Raw genomic sequence first — 17,433 nt, forward strand, 5'->3', positions numbered from 1 at the left:
GGAAGCACTTCCTATTTCCTCGGATGGAGTGAGGTGACTGTGCTCTCCAGGGACCTGTTCAGTTCAGTCGCTCAGTCATGTCCGACTCTTTGCAACCCTATGGTGACCCCAGAGACCTGTACCTCCACATAAAGAATAATGGTTGGTCACATGTCTGTCTCTGCCTTAGACTACAGTTCTGTCAGGGCAGGGACCACGTTTCTGATTTTTTATGTAAGTTCGCCATTGGGTCCCTTGGACTCATCTTCATTGTGTTCTGCATGGTGGGGACTTAACAAACACAGGAGCAACTGATCAGTGGAGGGACTTCTGCTCATATGCTTCCCTCTCTTTCTCTCTGGTCTTAAGTCACTTCAGAAATGTACAAGTGGGAACATTCAGAGGGCAGAATATATCTGTGGTGGAGCTCATCCCCAAGGTTATTGGAGGTGTCTCCCAACTTAAGTTTTCTTTCCTCTTTTTACTCTATGTTAAAGAGTTTTAGGCAGGAGGAGGCCTCTAGGAGGTTAAATTAAACCTGAGATCTGAATTAAACCTAAGGGCATGGCAACTCACTCCAGTATTCTTGCTTGGAGAATCCCATGACAGAGGAGCCTGGCAGGCTACAGTCCATATGGTTGCAAAGAGTCAGGCACAACTGAGTGGCTAACACTTTCTCACTTTCACTTCAAGCCTGAAATTTACACACACAGAATTAGCTTTTGGGCTTCCCTGATGGTTCAGCAGGAAAGAGTCGCCTGCAGTACAGGAGATGCAAGAGATGCTGCTTCCATCCCTGGGTCGGGAAGATCCCCTGGAGAAGGAAATGGCAATCCACTCCAATATTTTTGCCTGGAAAATCCCATGGACATAGGAGCCTGGAGGGCTATGATGGTCCATGGGGTCACAAAAAAGTTGGACACGACTGAGTGACTAAACTACCACCTGTTGCTTGTAACCCTCTTTTGATTAAGGCAGCTACTGTCAGTCCCCTTTCACATACTTTTCAGATTGTACAGTGTCATCTTGGGGTTCTTTTCACATGTCTTTGAGATTTATTTCCCCCTAGATACACTTGGTTATGTGGATAAACAACTTAAAAGGGGCTGGCATGGAGAATGTTTGCCAGCTAACATTCGAGCTTACAGATTCCTGAGTCTCTAAATAAAACCTAATGAACAGCATTCTAGTAGCTCAGAGGCTCATGTGCCTGGTTAAGTGCTTATTTTCCACCAAGGAGAGGTTAAGCATCCACGGTTCTGGATGCTAAAGCTGTGAATACCTTTTCCTTTTTTGTCCTCTTTCTTTTTCTTGGGTGGTGGTGGCGGTGGCGGAGGCTCCTTTTTCACTTTTTTATTTGCAGCTGCCTGAGGAAGTTTTTCTTTTGTTTCTGCTGGCTGGTTTTCTTTTTCTTCTTCCATGAGCCTCTGATGAATTTCAGCAGCCACCTGGTTGTATAAGAGGAACACTTCAGTTCGTGCAACATTTATGAAAAATGATGACTATTTGGACTGAGTCATCACCCAATGTCATTGAAACCGCCTTTTACTGAAACAACCATGCCATATACTGAGTCTTTACAGGACACACTTTGATGTTTCACTTAAATGGAAACCTGTCTCTGTCCCAAAATGTGGCTTTCTGAGGCCATCTGTGTGGCAGCCACTCACTTTCTCAAGCCCTGCCTGCCATGCGTCTTTCTGTTTCCTCATTCCTGCCTCCAAACCTGGAAAGCTTCAGAGTCATGCAAGCATTTCTTTCTCAGTTTCAGTCCTATGGATTGAATGATCACTATTCCTCCAAGTTATTTAACTTATATGCAGAGTACATTACATGGAATGCCAGGTTGGATGAAGTACAAGCTGGAATCAAGATTGCTGGGAGAAATATCAATAACCTCAGATAGGTAGATGACATCACCCTTATAGCAGAAAGTGAAGAAGAACTAAAGAGTCTCTTAATGAAAGTGAAAAAGTTGGCTTAAAACTCAACATTCAGAAAAAGAAGATCATGGCACCAGTCCCATCACTTCATGGCAAATAGTGGGGAAACAATGGAAACAGTGAGAGACTTTATTTTTTGAGCTTCAAAATCACTGCAGATGGTGACTATAGCCACGAAATTAAAAGACATTTGCTCCTTGGAAGAAAAGCTATGGCTAACCTAGACAGCATATTAAAAAGCAGAGACATTACTTTGCCAACAAAGGTCTATCTAGTCAAAGCTATGGTTTTTCCAGTAGTCATGTATGGATGTGAGAGCTGAGTGCTGAAAAATTGATGCTTTTGAACTGTGGTGTTGGAGAAGACTTTTGAGAGTCCCTTGGACTGGATCAAACCAGTCCATTCTAAAGGAAATCAGTCCAGAATATTCATTGGAAGGACTAATGCTGAAGCTGAAACTCCAATCCTCTGGCCACCTGATGCGAAGAACAGACTCACTGGAAAAGACCCTGATGCTGGGAAAGATTGAAGGTGGGAGGAGAAGGGGATGACAGAGGATGAGATGGTTGGATGGCATCACCGGCTTGATAGATGTGAGTTTGAGCAAGCTCTGAGAGTTGGTGATGGACAGGGAAGCCTGGCATCCTGCAGTCCATGAGATCACAAAGAGTTGGACATGACTGAGTGACTGAACTGAACTGAACTGATTCTTCCAAGTTCCTGTTATCTCTTGGCTTTCAATATGGGGCATTCCCCTAAATCAGTGTTTCTCAATCTTTTGTTTGTTTGTTTTTTGCTGTTGATTGTTTTTATGTCCATTTCTCCTAATTACATTCCCCTCCATGAAATCTGAATACTGCAGAAGTGTACCTGCCTGTGTACTTTATATATGTCTGTGCTTTGTACATAAAGTTAGTGAGAATCTGTCTTGTTCTTCAGTCAAGTTTTGGGAGTCCATGCCCTGTATTAACTGGGCTCACCGACACTTGAATCCTGGGTTCCCATTCTATTCTAACACTAGACATCACCCCAGGAATGTATGATGTTCATGGAGGATGACTAACCACATTGCTGGTTCTTAAGTTCCTCTCTCTGGGAGACTTTGAACTTCTCTCCAATCTGTACCCTCCTCCTTTCACTCTCACAGATTTCCTGGTGTAAGAGATTAACTGTGTGGTCACAACACAACAGCTGATGAATGGGGTGGGGTGAACTGCTGCTGGGACCCCTCCCTCTCCCTGCTCTGTGGCCCTCAGGAAAACCTTGTCTTGGGGCTTGTGCAGCTGTGGCTGTGCCTGCAGTTAGAAAGAACGCAACTTTCAAACCATGTTATCTTCCTGATATATGCCCAGGAGTGGGATTGAATTTGAAAAAGTATATGTGTTAGTAGTTCAGTTATGTCTGACTCTTTGTGACCCCATGAACTATAGGCCGCCAGGCTCCTCTGACCATGGAATTCTTCAGGCAAGAATACTGGAGTGGGTAGTAGTGAAAGTCACTCAGTCGTGTCCAACTCTTGCAACCCCATGGACTGTAGCCTGCAAGGTTTCTCTGTCGATGGGATTCTCCAGGCAAGAATACTGGAGTGGGTTGACATTTCCTTCTCCAGGGGATCTTCCTGATCCAGAAATCGAACCCAGGTCTCCTGCGCTGCAGGCAGAGTCTTTACCGACTGAGCTAGAAGGGAAGCCTTACCATCCAAGCCACCAGGGAAACCACTGGAAAAGAATAGACATGTATATATGTATAACTTTCTGCACACCTGAAACTAACACAACATTGCTAATCAACTATGATCCAAGGTAAAATAAAAATTAAAAATAAAATAAATTATAAAAGACTAGACCTGCTAAAACGTGTCCAATGGCTACTGGAGAGGTGAAGGGCATTTATGGGTATCAAACTGAGAAACGAAAGCTGAGACAAGGTTTTCAAGGTTTTCTTTCTCCCTTTCACACACACATGGTGTGCGCCCCACACACCATGGGGGCGGTAGCAACAGATGGCTGAAAACTTAAAAATCTCAGTAAGGCAACTGGTGAGGAAATGGAGGTCCACGGACTTTGTTTATAATGTTCTCACTGTGTCCAAGACTGATGATATTTCTGGGGAGAATTGGGTTAGGGGCCTGGAGGAGAAAGGGGAAGTTGGATAGAGGTGAACCGAAAGAGGAAAAAGGCACAATGTAATGTTTACCTTCAAAGAAATTTGCTGTCTTGTGGGCAACATTGACCAGCCAATTCCTGTGCTCTCCAGATCCCTGCTGCAGAATCCCACCAAGCTTCACAACCGTGGCTCAGCATGTAACTGTCCTCAACTGTTCTGCGTGTTAGTCACTTAGTTGTGTCTGACTCTTTGCAACCCCAGAACTGTAGCCTGCCAGGCTTCTCTCTCCATGGGATTTTCCAGGCAAGAATACTGGAGTGGGTTGCCATTTACTTCTCCAGGGAATCTTCCCGACCCAGGGATCAAAACTGGGTCTTCCACATTGCAGGCAGACTCTTTACCATCTGAGCCTCCAAGGAAGCCTTCAGCTGTTCTATGACTACTAATGCTCATCTCCAATCTTGAAATGGGCTGAGAGTTCCCAAGAGCTAAGTGAGCCCTGTGTCTTAGTTTTATCCATAGCTTTTAGCGTCTGTGTTAATACTCATAGAAGATGCCCAGGAAAGGCTTACTGATTGACAGGATTTCTTTCTTTATTTTTAGTTATGAGCTGCCTGCACTTTGTTTTTTTTTTTTTAATATAAATTTATTTATTTTATTTGGAAGTTAATTACTTTACAATATTGTATTGTATTCATCAACATGAATCTGCTACAGGTATGCACGTGTTCCCCATCCTGAACCCCCCTCCCTCCTCCCTCCCCGTACCATCCCTTTGGGTCATAACCATATACTACAGAATATATCCACAGCTTCTGGCGCAGTGGTCAAGAATCGATCTGCTAATGCAGGAGCCGTAAGAGATGCGGGTTTGATCCCTGGGTCAGGAAGATCCTCTGGAATAGGAAAAGGCAACTCGCTCCAGCATTCTTGCCGGGAAAATTCCATAGACAGAGAAGCCTGGTGGGCTACAGTCCATGGGGTCATGAAGAGTTGGACACGACTGAGCGACTGAGCACACACATGCACCCACAGCTCTTTCGGTATTAGGGGAACCTTGGAGGGATGCAGAAAGGTTTCAAAGAGCAAGGCAGCTTTTTTGGTGTGCGTGCATGCTTTTTAATCAGATGCTTTTTTGATAAAAATGAATTTCATGATATATACTGTACTTTCAAATTCTTGGTAAAACTGTTAACATACTCACCTAAATTGCAAGCAATTTGTTTTTGAATCCGTTCTTGCAAGGCACAATAAGTTAGCAATTTCCTTTAAAATTGGATTTTTCTTCTCTGTAAACAGCCTTGTGATAATGGTGACGGTGATTATCATTACCTGCATTTTTCTAGTCCACTTCCCTCAAACACTTCTGGGTCTCTTTCAAAAATTAGCATAATTCACAGTACACCTAGTAATCTAGCTTGTAAGACTGAAGAAACTCTAGAAATAATGCTTTGACATAGTGGGCGTTAAACATGACTAGTTTCTTTGAAATCATTGCATACCTGCTGATTAGAAGAAAGTTCTGCTAAAAATTAACATAACATACTAAGTGGATAGCTCTTGGTAAAGCTGCTGTGTACAGAAAAAGCCCAGGCCAAAGTGCTGTCATTTCAATTGCCCTGATCTCAGCTGGTCCTGTTCTCCCTGCATCACTTCATTGAATCAAGCCTTTCTTATTTGAAACTCAAAGTTCGCTTGTGTGTGTTAGTTGCTCAGTTGTGTCTGACTTGTTGCGACCCCATGGACTGTCAGGGTCCAGACTCCTCCATCCATGGAATTCTCCAGGCAAGAATACTGGAGTGCATGGCCATTCCCTTCTCCAGGGGATCTTCCCAACCCAGGGATCGAACCTAGGTCTTCTGCATTGCAGGTGGATTCTTTACTGTCTGAGCCAGCAGGGAAAGTTCTCTTAAGGTTATTTAATGTCAAAATTATTTGGAAGTCTACTAGGAATATAAAGGGCTTCCCTAATAACTCAGTTGGTAAAGAACCCACCTGCAATGCAGGAGACCCCAGTTCGATTCCTGGGTCAGGAAGGTCTGCTGGAGAAGGGATAGGCTACCCACTCCAGTATTCTTGGGCTTCTCTTGTAGCTCAGCTAGTAAAGAATCTGCCTGCAATGCGGGAGACCTGGGTTAAGTCATAAATCAGGATTCAAATGTAATTATTGGGAATATTAATTACTAAACAATCCTTCCTCCTATGCTTTCTGTATGGTTTTCAAAAGTCTGAAAGCAAAGTGGTACAGTTTTAAGCAAATTTCTTAACATAATGATCTATTATATTTAGTTTCCAAAAAACTTTCATATTCATTATTTCATTGGACCTTTTCAATCATTCAAGAAAGGCTAGGTACAATGTCTCTCATGTTACAGATAAGGAACTGAAGACTCAGAGAGGTTAAGTGATTTTCCTGAGATCACACAGCTTAACCAAGAGGTATGGCCAGGGCTCTTGGTGCTATATGATACTCTCTGAGAATCTAATATTTTAAAACTTATTTTCCTAGGTAATTTTAGTGGGATGCATAAGACTTGTAAATTATGTTCATGTTCAGTTAAAAGAAGAAAAATAATTAATCAACTTCTCTTTTTAGAACTTCTAGATCTGGCTTTCTACTCTCTGGTGCTTGGTAGTTGTGGTCTTTGCAGGCTACAGCTCATTGCCACTGCCATCATCATTTATACGAACATCAGTGTCACCAGCATAGCAGCAGAAGCATCTCAAGAATGTACTGAGGACTCAATATTGTGTTAGATGTGGGCTTTATGCTAGGTGTAGCAGATACAGAAAGTTTTAGAATTGTTAAGTATTCAGGAAAACATTAATGAGATGAAAATTATAAACAATAACATAGACAATAAGAGTCAAGAGTAGGAGAGACAATTACTGCTACAAGGATTGGAAGAGCATATGATCACAGAAGGTTTGGGCTTTGGGAAACAGACAACCAAGTGGTTGGTAATGATAGTAATACTAAGACTTAAAGAAAGTGTAGGCTAAATTCCTGACTTTAAAAATCTGGCCCTATTGGGTCCCATTCTTAAATGGCAAAGTTGGCCTCTCTGTTTCTCTTATTTCTTTTAGGAAAAAAAAAAAGAAACTTCTGAGAGATATAAATGTATATTGTGAACATTGTGTAAGCTTTACATTCATAGCATATTACCAATTTTGGAATTCAATGGATGGGTATTATTAAAAGAAAATGTAAACCAGCATTGCTTACCATGTGAGATATTGCCAAAGAAGACTGCTGCCACGTATCCATCACCATCTTCTCATCAGTCTCAAAGTTTAACTCTACACTTTCCAGCGTGTAATCGATCTTGCCCTTCAGGATGCTTTTTGTTTTTGGTTTGGATAAAGCTGACTCTGGAGAAATGGATCTTCGAGGAACCAGGGGAATTCTTGGGAAAATCAACAAAAAAGAAATATAAAGACTTTAACAGAATTCTATTTTTGTGGCCATGCTATTTGGAAAATTTTGTTCTCTTGTTCTAAGAAGAACCCTTTAGATGGAGAAAAGACTATGAAAGGCTGTATTCAAATTTTTATGATCCAGAGACTCTTATTAACAAGAGGAAAGTAGAGACAAGTAATGTTAAAACATAATCTTTAGGACTAATTCTTGGTAATTATGAGGAAGGCAATTTTATGAAGAAATTCAATTTTGGAATTTATCTGGGATATAAACTTCTGACAAGGAATAAATCAGTCATGAAAAAGAGAACCAAATAGATTTGAGCATCACTTCTTTAATATGACTAGCACTTGGTTTCTGGAAATGAACAGTTAAAAGTGGGATATATTATAATAGATGTGAGGTCTGCAAGGGGTGTCTCACTGAGGTTTGAGAGTACCAGCATCCCTCCCCCAACTTTGAGAATAGATGATGAACTGTTTTGCAAAGTGCTGTGAGAACACAGAGTTAAGCTTTCCCCCTGCTCTCAACCATATTGGAGCTGCCCCTGGGAATGTCCAATCCCTGAAGGATCCCAGGATCTCAGAGGCCAACTGCAGGCAGTGATCCACAGATCAGAATGCTTACTGTGACTGGGATCCTGCTCAGTGATAGAACATAGGAAGGGCTTTCAGCTTGGGCAAAAAGGAGCTCCCAGGATGCCTTGGCTAAAACTTGAGAAGGGCAAGCAGTTAGCTTGGCAGACTCAAGTTGCTGGGGAATGGAGCAGTGATGCAGAAAGCTGGCTGTGAATTTTTAAAAATCACTGGCTTGGTCATGTTTTGAAGCATCAGATGAGGTTTTCTGAAGCTGGCTCTTTGATTATCACAATGTTTGGAATTTTGACAGTACACAGTACCTATGGAGGCCACGTGTTTATGACTCAGTACCCACCTACCCACAAGGCCAGTTGACACTTTAATAATCAAGTAATGCTCAGTCTCAGTCACTGAGACATATTAGATTCATGTGCCTAATCAGTTAAGGTAAAGGTTGTGTGATTATCTCTAGACATTTAAGATGGGGCAACAGGCAATTCGGAACACCTTGCTTTGGAGGACTGCAGTAGCAGCATATCATTTAAAAAAGGAATCTGGGTTTAGAATTCATCTACTGAGAAAAATTCTGGTCCAGCCAGTCCTCTCACTATCAGTAGATATTTCAGTAGATATTAACTGGGGCATGTCACTTGACTTTCTGAGGCTCCATTCCTCTTGGAAGAATACAAATATAATAATAATATTATTATTTTTATACATTCTTTATTATTAGTTAATACCATTATTATTCCTATTAGGTTGCTGGAGGAATAAAATAGACAAACTATGTGAAAATGCTTGATGCTGTGCTCATTTCCCTACACATGTTAAAGAGACTGGTTGACTGGTTGGTTGGCCAGTTGACACATCTATTGGCTGAGAGTTCCAGGAGTTACTTACAGCAGTGACTTGAGGTTGAGATTGGTGCAGAGTACTTTTGTAGAAAATAAGAACTGGCTGTTCTTTTGCCCATCTCATTCTACTAACCAACATTAACAGCTTCCCCATTATGCCTGACTTGCTATTTTGTGCTAAGAACAGAATGCACTGCTACTGGGGACACTGAAACTTGGCCTCTTTTGATGACTTGATGGTTCATATCACTTTGGAAATTTTCTTATTGTTTTTAATTGCAATGTTCTCTTTCTGCACTGGCTGAGTTAAAACACTGATCTCGTATTTGAGTCAAAAAGAGGGTACAGAGTTTCCTTTTTGTGTTTTCTTGCTTATGCGTGGTCCTGACAGGGACATGATGGGACTAGATGGAAGAGGTCTACAGAGAAATGGGTCTCAGATCACTGTGGAATCCTGTTGTGCTCAGGCCATTTCAAATTCTTGATGGCAAAAGGGAGCATAAAACAAGAGATACTCACAATTAAAACAGTGCATGTGAGGAAGAATAGTTCATTGTCATATTATGCAATAAAGATAATAGTTACCACTTATCGAGAGTCACTGGGACTAGGTCTCAAGTTTTCTGACTCTCAGACATGGTGCTATATGTTGTGAGGATTTCATTTTCTGCAGTCTTCATAACCACCCTACTTCTACAGATAATGAAACCAAGGCTTAAGAGAGTTGGGGGTGACTTTTCCAAATAAGTTGTTTTAATTTACTTACATATAACTAGTAATTGGCTAAAAATGTAATCTTTATTCTACCCTTACCGCCAAGTTTATTTTCATGCTGGTGGGAATCTGATGTTAGATCACTAAGAAGTTTCAGTCTCACAAAGACATAACCACATAAGTTTGAGTCTTTACTGTTTCTCAGTTTCCTATACTGTAAAAGAAGATACATAATGCCTTGCAGTTTCATTTACATGATGTCACACACAGACACACCCATACACACAGAACAGCATGAGACCTTTCGTAAAAGTGGTAGAGGGTCATGATCCCTTACCAGAAAGTCTTTGGTCAAAAGTGTTTCAGAATTCAGAATTTGTATATACTGTATACTCCCTATCATCCCCAGCAGTCTGGTAGAAGCACTCCGTTACAAAACACACTATATCTCTGCAGCAAAAATGAGTAATCAGTGAGTAGATAAGTAGAATAAATAATGCATATCAACAGTCTTTGTCAAAGTTAGAAAAGAAATTCAGTTTTCAGACCTTTTTTTTTTTTTTTTTTGATTTTGGATTAGCAGATACAGGAGTGTGGTTTTATAATGGTGTTCGATTTAAAATCATAAAGCTTTATGCTCAGACTAATTACAGTGCAACATGATAGTCTACCTTACCTAAGCTGGCTTTCCAAAATATCTCTACTATCCAGTCGGACCAGTGGGACTCGAGTGAATTTCTTAGTGTCATCCATCGGAATTTTACATTCCATGGCCCTGTAATAATCTTGCAGGAATCTCTTCGTATCTTGGAAACGGTTCAGTTCTGCCTTTAATAGCAAATATGAATGTTAATACCCAAGACAGAATAAGATAATCTGTACATATTTTCCATATAAGCTCTGTAAACACTATTTAAAAACAGTAGGTTGAAATCAGCTTTCTAGAAACTAAGAGAAGTGGTTTTAAGTGTTTATATAAGATTTCATAAAAATTAAAGAAAGTTGGTAAGTTTGCATTCTCTGTACTTATTGATTATGAGTCCACTTAACAAGATGACGTTTCCATTCCTCTTAATAATGTTACAAAAGATAGTATGATGTCTGAAATAGCACATATTAGTCATTATTTTGACATTAGGAATTCTTTGTGCCGTATATTCAACCAAGCAATACATTAGCAAACATTTGAATGTGTTTCATCATACATAACACATTAGTTGACTTGGTAAATACTAAAAGTACACCAAAAATACATAATATAAATACATACACTGCTATAAAAAAACTGAAACACAAAATAAGATTAGGTATTGGTCCTGTAGGACTATGAAATGTAGCTGTGGAGAACTAACAAATGGTGAGGTGAAGTGATAATGAATAGTCTTTTTTCTCACAGTTTTCATTCCTGCTCAACATGAACAGAAGGGAGGTCACTCCTCCAAGGTCAAAACAAAATGCCTCTGCTAACTTTGCCAGTAGGCATCTTGAGGGACAGGAAATGGAGAAGCACAGAGGAGCATCAGTTATTCCTGAGTGACTCCCTCCCAGCAGGTTGTTTCCGTTTGTGGTAATTGTGACATGTATGTGCAGTGAGATTCCACACACTGTCAATTCCACAAACAGACCATGAGTTTTCCAACCTACTCTCCTATCAGATGTCAGATCAGTTGGCATATCATAGGTGCTTCTCTCTGGTGGTGTAACCATGACCTTCATTCTTTGCTTTTATTAGTAGGGCTACTTAAACCAGTTCAGTTCAGTTCAGTTGCTCAGTCAGGTCTGACTATTTGTGACCCTGTAGACTGTAGCACGCCAGGCTTCCCTGACCATCACCAACTCCCAGAGCTTGCTCAAACTCATATCCATCAAGTCAGTGAGGCCATCCAACCATCTCATTCTATGTCATCCCCTTCTCCTCCTGCCTTCACTCTTTCTCAGCATCAGAGTCTTTTCCAATAAGTCAGTTCTTTGCATCAGGTGGCCAAAGTTTTGGAGCTTCAGCTTCAGCATCAGTCCTTCCAATGAATATTCAGGACTGATTTCCATTAGGATTGACTTGGTTGGTTTGAATGATTGGTTTGATCTCCTTGCAGTCGAAGGGACTCTCAAGATGGAAGCTATTATGCAGATGTATTCCACAAGAGTTAGTTAATTATAGAAAGCATTTTCTAGAAACAACAAAACTCACCTGGTGTTTAAAGCTCTTTGCTGAACCTAACTCAGGATATTTATAGGGGCTTCCCTGGTGGCTCAGATGTTAGAGTCTGCCTGCTACGTGGGAGATTCTGGATTGATTCTTGGGTGGGGAAGATCCTGTGGAGAAGGGAATGGCTACCCACTCCAGTATTTTTGCCTGGAGAGTCCCATGGAGAGGGGAGCATGGCAGAATATTTATAAAGGGGTCCCTATATTCAGCAAGCAAGTAATGTTGTCATTTATGTAAGAAAACATCAAGGAACAGTCTTGTACTGCCATACTGAGTTTGGAAAAAATAAGTGTCTGCTTTGCATTGTAGTCTACAACAAAAGACAAGGATGGTTTCAATAGATTTGTTTTTGATACAGGAATGGAGGGGCCAAACTGATCTTAAAAAGCTGCTCTCTGCAGTATTAAACTTTTCTAGCTAAATAACTGAAATAGGAAGAAATTCCTTTGGTTAATTCTATACTGTAAATAAAATTACCATTTATATATTATCTTAAGATATGATAAGATATGAAGAAAAGCTATGACCAACCCAGAGAGCATATTAAAAAACAGAGACATTACTTTGCTGACAAAGGTTTGTCTAGTCAAAGCTATGGTTTTTCCAGAGGTCATGTATGGATGTGAGAGTTGGACTATAAAGAAAGCTGAGTACCAAAGAATTGATGCTTTTAATGTGTGGTGTTGGAGAAGACTCTTGAGAGTCTCTTGGACAGCAAGGAGATCAAACCAGTCCACCCTAAAGGAAATCAGTCCTGAATATTCATTGGAAGGACTGATGCTGAAGCTGAAACTCCATTACTTTGGCCACTGACTCATTGGAAAAGACTTTGATGCTGGGAAAGATTGAAGGCAGGAGGAGAAGGGGATGACAGAGGATGAGATGGTTGGATGGCCTCACTGACTCGATGGACATGAGTTTGAGCAAGCTTTGGGATTTGTTGATGGACAGGGAAACCTGGTGTGCTGCAGTCCACAAGGTCACAAAGAGTTGGAAATGACTGAGCAACTGAACTGAACTGAACTGATACTCAAGAGAATCTTCAGGATATCACATTTACAGTGTGTGGCATGCAAATGTATTAATAAACCCAATTTGTACAAATTGGATATTGACAAATAAATTTGGGGAACTGAAGTATTGTGAGGCTATAAAAATTGTTAAACTATAAGCTTATGGTTTAATAATGCTTACCAAATTAGCATTATTTGTTAAATATATTTAGAAATCAGGAAATTATTCCCTCCTTAACATAGAGAACTGAACTCTTTAATTATGATTAAGATTAGTAGGTCCTATTTTATATAATTGGTATTTCAGACAGTGCTGGTATCCATGCCTCAGACTAACTCTGTTATTTTATATAAAACATTAATTTATTTTTGGGGGACATAATTTGACTAATTATACAGCTAACTATGAATAGGATGCCATCGTACATCCACAATACCCAGATAAGCAGAATTAAGATTCTTTTCACACTTGTGATAGCTAGTAAATCATGCTTTCTCATTGTTTCTGTCTTCATAGAATCTCAGTTTTGAAAGCGATCTTAGAAATCACCTTGCATAGCATTTTCTAAAATTTGTTTTGTACAAACCTTGTCTTCAATTCAGTTCAGTTGCTCAGTCATGTCCGACTCTTTGCAACCTTGTGTACTGCAGCATGCCAGGCTTCCCTGTCCATCACCAACTCCCGGAGCTTGCTCAAACTCATGTCCATCGGCTTGGTGATGCCATTTAATGATCTCACCTTCTGTCATCCCCTTCTCCTCCTGCCTTCACTCTTTCCCAGCATCAGGGTCTTTTCCAATGAGTCAGTTCTTTGAAACAAGTGGCCGAAGTATTGGAGTTTCCGTTTCAGCATCAGTCCTTCCAGTGAATATTCAGGACTGATTTCCTTTAGGATGGACTGGTTGGATGTCCTTGCAGTCCAAGGGACTCTCAAGAGTTCTCCAACACCACAGTTCAAAAGCATCAATTCTTCAGTGCTCAGCTTTCTTTATAGTCCAACTCTCACCTCCGTACATGACTACTGGAAAAACCATAGCTTTGACTAGACAGACCTTTGTCCACAAAGTAATGTCTCTGCTTTTTAATAGGCTGTCTAGTTTGGTCATAGATTTTCTTCAAAGCAGCAAGAGTCTTTTAATTTCATGGCCATAGTTACCATGTGCAGTGATTTTGGAGCCCCCCCCAAAATAAAGTTTCTCACTGTTTCCATTGATTCCCCATCTATTTGCCATGTCAATCTTGTCTTATAGACCGTTAATGAGCGCCACATTGGGAATAAAACAAAGAAAAACTTTGCAACATCAGTTTCAGAAATCCTGGGTTAGCACACTCTATATTGCAGGGCATCTTGATAATAATGATATGTCAATATTTTTGTTAATGTCCCAGCAAGAAGGAAGGGTAGAGTACATAGCCCTTCCCAAAGTCTTTTGAATCATCAAGTCCTTGTTTTGTAAAACATCTTGTAGGAGTAGTGTTTTACAGAATCCACCTTGGGAAACACTTACCTAGCCATAAACCCTTGACAACTTTCACAAAGATTTTTCTCTCCTTCACAAATATGCACAAGATTCTGCTTATGGGCTTCTGGACCAGCAGCTTAAGGGCCTGCAAAGTCTATTATCTGATGGACAGTTCCAATCATTAGGCTCTGTTTTTTACTTATTGAACTGAAATGTACTGCTCTCCTGTAGTTTACAACTTTGTTTTTTTCCTTTTTTATAGGATTCTGTCAATCCATGCAGAATAAGGCCTTTTCTGTTCTATTGGCTAGCCTTTAACTATGGAAAAACTGATGACAAATCAGTGGTCAGAGGTACTGGCCCAGGAGTTAGACTCCCTGAGTCCAAATCCCAGTTCTCTCTCGATTGGCATGTGGCATTGGTCAAATTACTTCATCTTTGTTTGCCTCGGTTTCCTCATCTGTGAAATGAGCACTAAGACAGAATGTATAGCCTAGGGTTCCTATGAAGGTTTAATGTATTGCACATGAAGAATCCTTAGAACTGTGTCTGGCACATACAGATTAAGAATTTAATACATATTAGCCTTTATTTGGAGAAGGCAATGGCACCCTACTCCAGTACTCTTGCCTGGAAAATCCCATGGATGGAGGAGCCTGGTAGGCTGCAGTCCATGGGGTCGCTTGGAGTCAGACACGACTGAGCGACTTCACTTTCATTTTTTATTTTCATGCATTGGAGAAGGAAATGGCAACCCACTCCAGTGTTCTTGCCTGGAGAATCCCAGGGATGGGTGAGCCTGGTGGGCTGCCATCTATGGGGTCACATAGAGTCGGACATGACTGAAGCACCTTAGCAGCAGCCTTTATTTGCTGTCCTTTCCTTTACCCTCCCCCACCCCCACCAAGTTGGTTTTAGATGTAGATTCTGTATCTCAGGGAGAGTCTGAAAGGCAGGTATTGTGGGGTGTAAGAGTTATGCCATTTTCACAAGAGGTGAGTATTCCTTGGACTTCTTGGGATTTACAAAAATTCTCTAATCCCTTTCCCTTCACTATTGGATTTCTGTTATTTCTACCCTAAGCTTTTGACACACGTTTACCAATGAGCAACTTCACTTTCATTTTTCATTTTCATGCATTGGAGAAGGAAATGGCAACCCACTCCAGTGTTCTTGCCTGGAGAATCCCAGGGATGGGTGAGCCTGGTGGGCTGCCATCTATGGGGTCACATAGAGTCGGACATGACTGAAGCAACTTAGCAGCAGCCTTTATTTGCTGTCCTTTCCTTTACCCTCCCCCCACGCCCCCCCCCCCCCCGCAAGTTGGTTTTAGATGTAGATTCTGTATCTCAGGGAGAGTCTGAAAGGCAGGTATTGTGGGGTGTAAGAGTTATGCCATTTTCACAAGAGGTGAGTATTCCTTGGACTTCTTGGGATTTACAAAAATTCTCTAATCCCTTTCCCTTCACTATTGGACTTCTGTTATTTCTACCCTAAGCTTTTGACACACGTTTACCAGCATTCAATATCCGTTTACCCAAAGTGGTGCCCCAGGGGTGTCACCCCAGTGGGTTTAGGCTGCTGGGTGTCTTGCCTTCATACTCAGCACAACCCATGTCTTGTGGCTCTCTCCTGCATCCCAGAGCCAGCAATCAGGGAGGCAGCTCCTGTCTCTTAGGCTTCTGCTTCCAGTGGTCCACAATTGTCTCTTGGAGTGCTGGAAGTCCTCGCCTTCAAAGTCACTTGTTGAACAAATATTTACTGAACACCTCCTGTGCACAGCTCTGGCCAGCCTCAGCTAACTATCTTCATCTCCGGCAATAACTTCTCCTATAAACTAACCAGTTCAAGGCCTTTTCCACTGTATCCTCACTGCTATTTCTTAGGAAAGAATACTCCTGTAGACACAAGATACCCTTCATATTCCCCTCAGTGTGAAGAGATTATAGACAGGTTTCTCCCTAACTCCAGGCTCCGGATCTTCCTTGTCTGAGAGTATTTACTTTAAGAAATTTGTCTTTGTAAGCCCATTCTCTGTCACTTTGAGATGTAAATATCTTCAGATCTTTCCTCAGGTTCTAGGAACCAGAACTGTCTCTGTCAAGGACCTGGGAACCACCTCTTTGAGAAGGCAGCATATGAAATGAAAGAAGCAGCCCCAGGTCCCTGTCCTCTGGGAGGAGAGGAGCTGACTTAGGAAGACATCCTGCTCCAAGCTGTAAAACTACTTGCATCAAGAAGAGAGGAGAAAGTTTACTTTTCCTTTAGGTAAGGCCAGTTGAGAAACACAGGTTGCTCATGACACCCCACCCTGCTCCAGCTCTTAGAAACATTCCAGCCCTTCTTCTTGGGAGAGCTGGATCTCCAGACTTGGTCTGTGCTCTCTCCCCTATTGTTGATGAATTTCTTGGGATGAAATCAACGTCTGCCTCATTAGCTGGTCCAGCACGATTCATTATTTCAATGGGCTGCAAAAGCAAGTTAATTAGGTTGTTCTTATGAATGGTCTGTGTTGCCAATCTGAACACAAATGTTTTTTGGGAATCAAGGGCCTGCTGAGACTGATCCTGCCCATGTTCTGCGGCAAGGCTTCGGGTATCTGCTGCAGGGGGCGAGGTAGTGACCCAGGACAGACACCATCTCTGCTGTCCCCTCCACAGCTCCAGGCCACCTGGAAACAACTGGTGAGATGTCGCTTGAGATGTTCCCAGTTCTGGTGTTTGCTTGAAATGGTTTATTTCAGCTGAATTCTTTGACAAGTTGGGGCTCAAGACTGGGTCGGATGCTCTGAGTGAAATGAGCTCCAAACGGCCCTTTACATTCCCAGAGGGGTTGGTTAACAGGAGGGCTGTGGCCATAGAGGGCAGAGTCTGTGTCATTCTGACCAGCCACTCTTACCTGCATCAGTGAGAAGAAATGGTTCATGGCAATTCCCATTGAGTCCTGCAACCAGCTCTCGTTAATTATGTCCAGACGCTCCTGCTCTGCTTCTTCCTTACGGGCATCGCAAATGTCCCACAGGCGGTCCCGTAAATCCTGAACACAGAGAAGCAACACTGTGAGGCTTCAGAATCGCAGCTTGGCTGACCTCCGTGTAATGAAACTAAAATCCTTTGCCTGTCTTAAAAATGTGCCTGAAGATTTAGATCTAATGCA

At 41.5% G+C, this 17,433-nt stretch overlaps 1 protein-coding gene across 7 annotated transcripts in view; it reads right to left on the reverse strand.

The window, feature by feature from the left end:
• SPEF2 (sperm flagellar 2) overlaps positions 1 to 17,433 on the reverse strand; it is a 203,552-nt gene that overhangs the window by 62,922 nt on the left and 123,197 nt on the right. For all 7 annotated transcript variants that reach the window (XR_011249554.1, XM_069555868.1, XM_069555870.1 and 4 more), the window contains 4 exons: positions 17,176 to 17,313; positions 10,272 to 10,423; positions 7,255 to 7,435; positions 1,262 to 1,427 (listed from right to left, as the gene is read on the reverse strand). Coding sequence is in view for 6 of the 7 variants with exons in the window: in XM_069555868.1 (XP_069411969.1) it covers positions 1,262 to 1,427; positions 7,255 to 7,435; positions 10,272 to 10,423; positions 17,176 to 17,313 (637 nt within the window). In the remaining variant the exon portion in view is untranslated. The remainder of the gene's footprint in view (positions 1 to 1,261; positions 1,428 to 7,254; positions 7,436 to 10,271; positions 10,424 to 17,175; positions 17,314 to 17,433) is intronic.

The sequence above is a fragment of the Ovis canadensis genome, chromosome 16 (genome assembly GCF_042477335.2).
Source record: "Ovis canadensis isolate MfBH-ARS-UI-01 breed Bighorn chromosome 16, ARS-UI_OviCan_v2, whole genome shotgun sequence".
Taxonomy (NCBI): domain Eukaryota; kingdom Metazoa; phylum Chordata; class Mammalia; order Artiodactyla; family Bovidae; genus Ovis; species Ovis canadensis.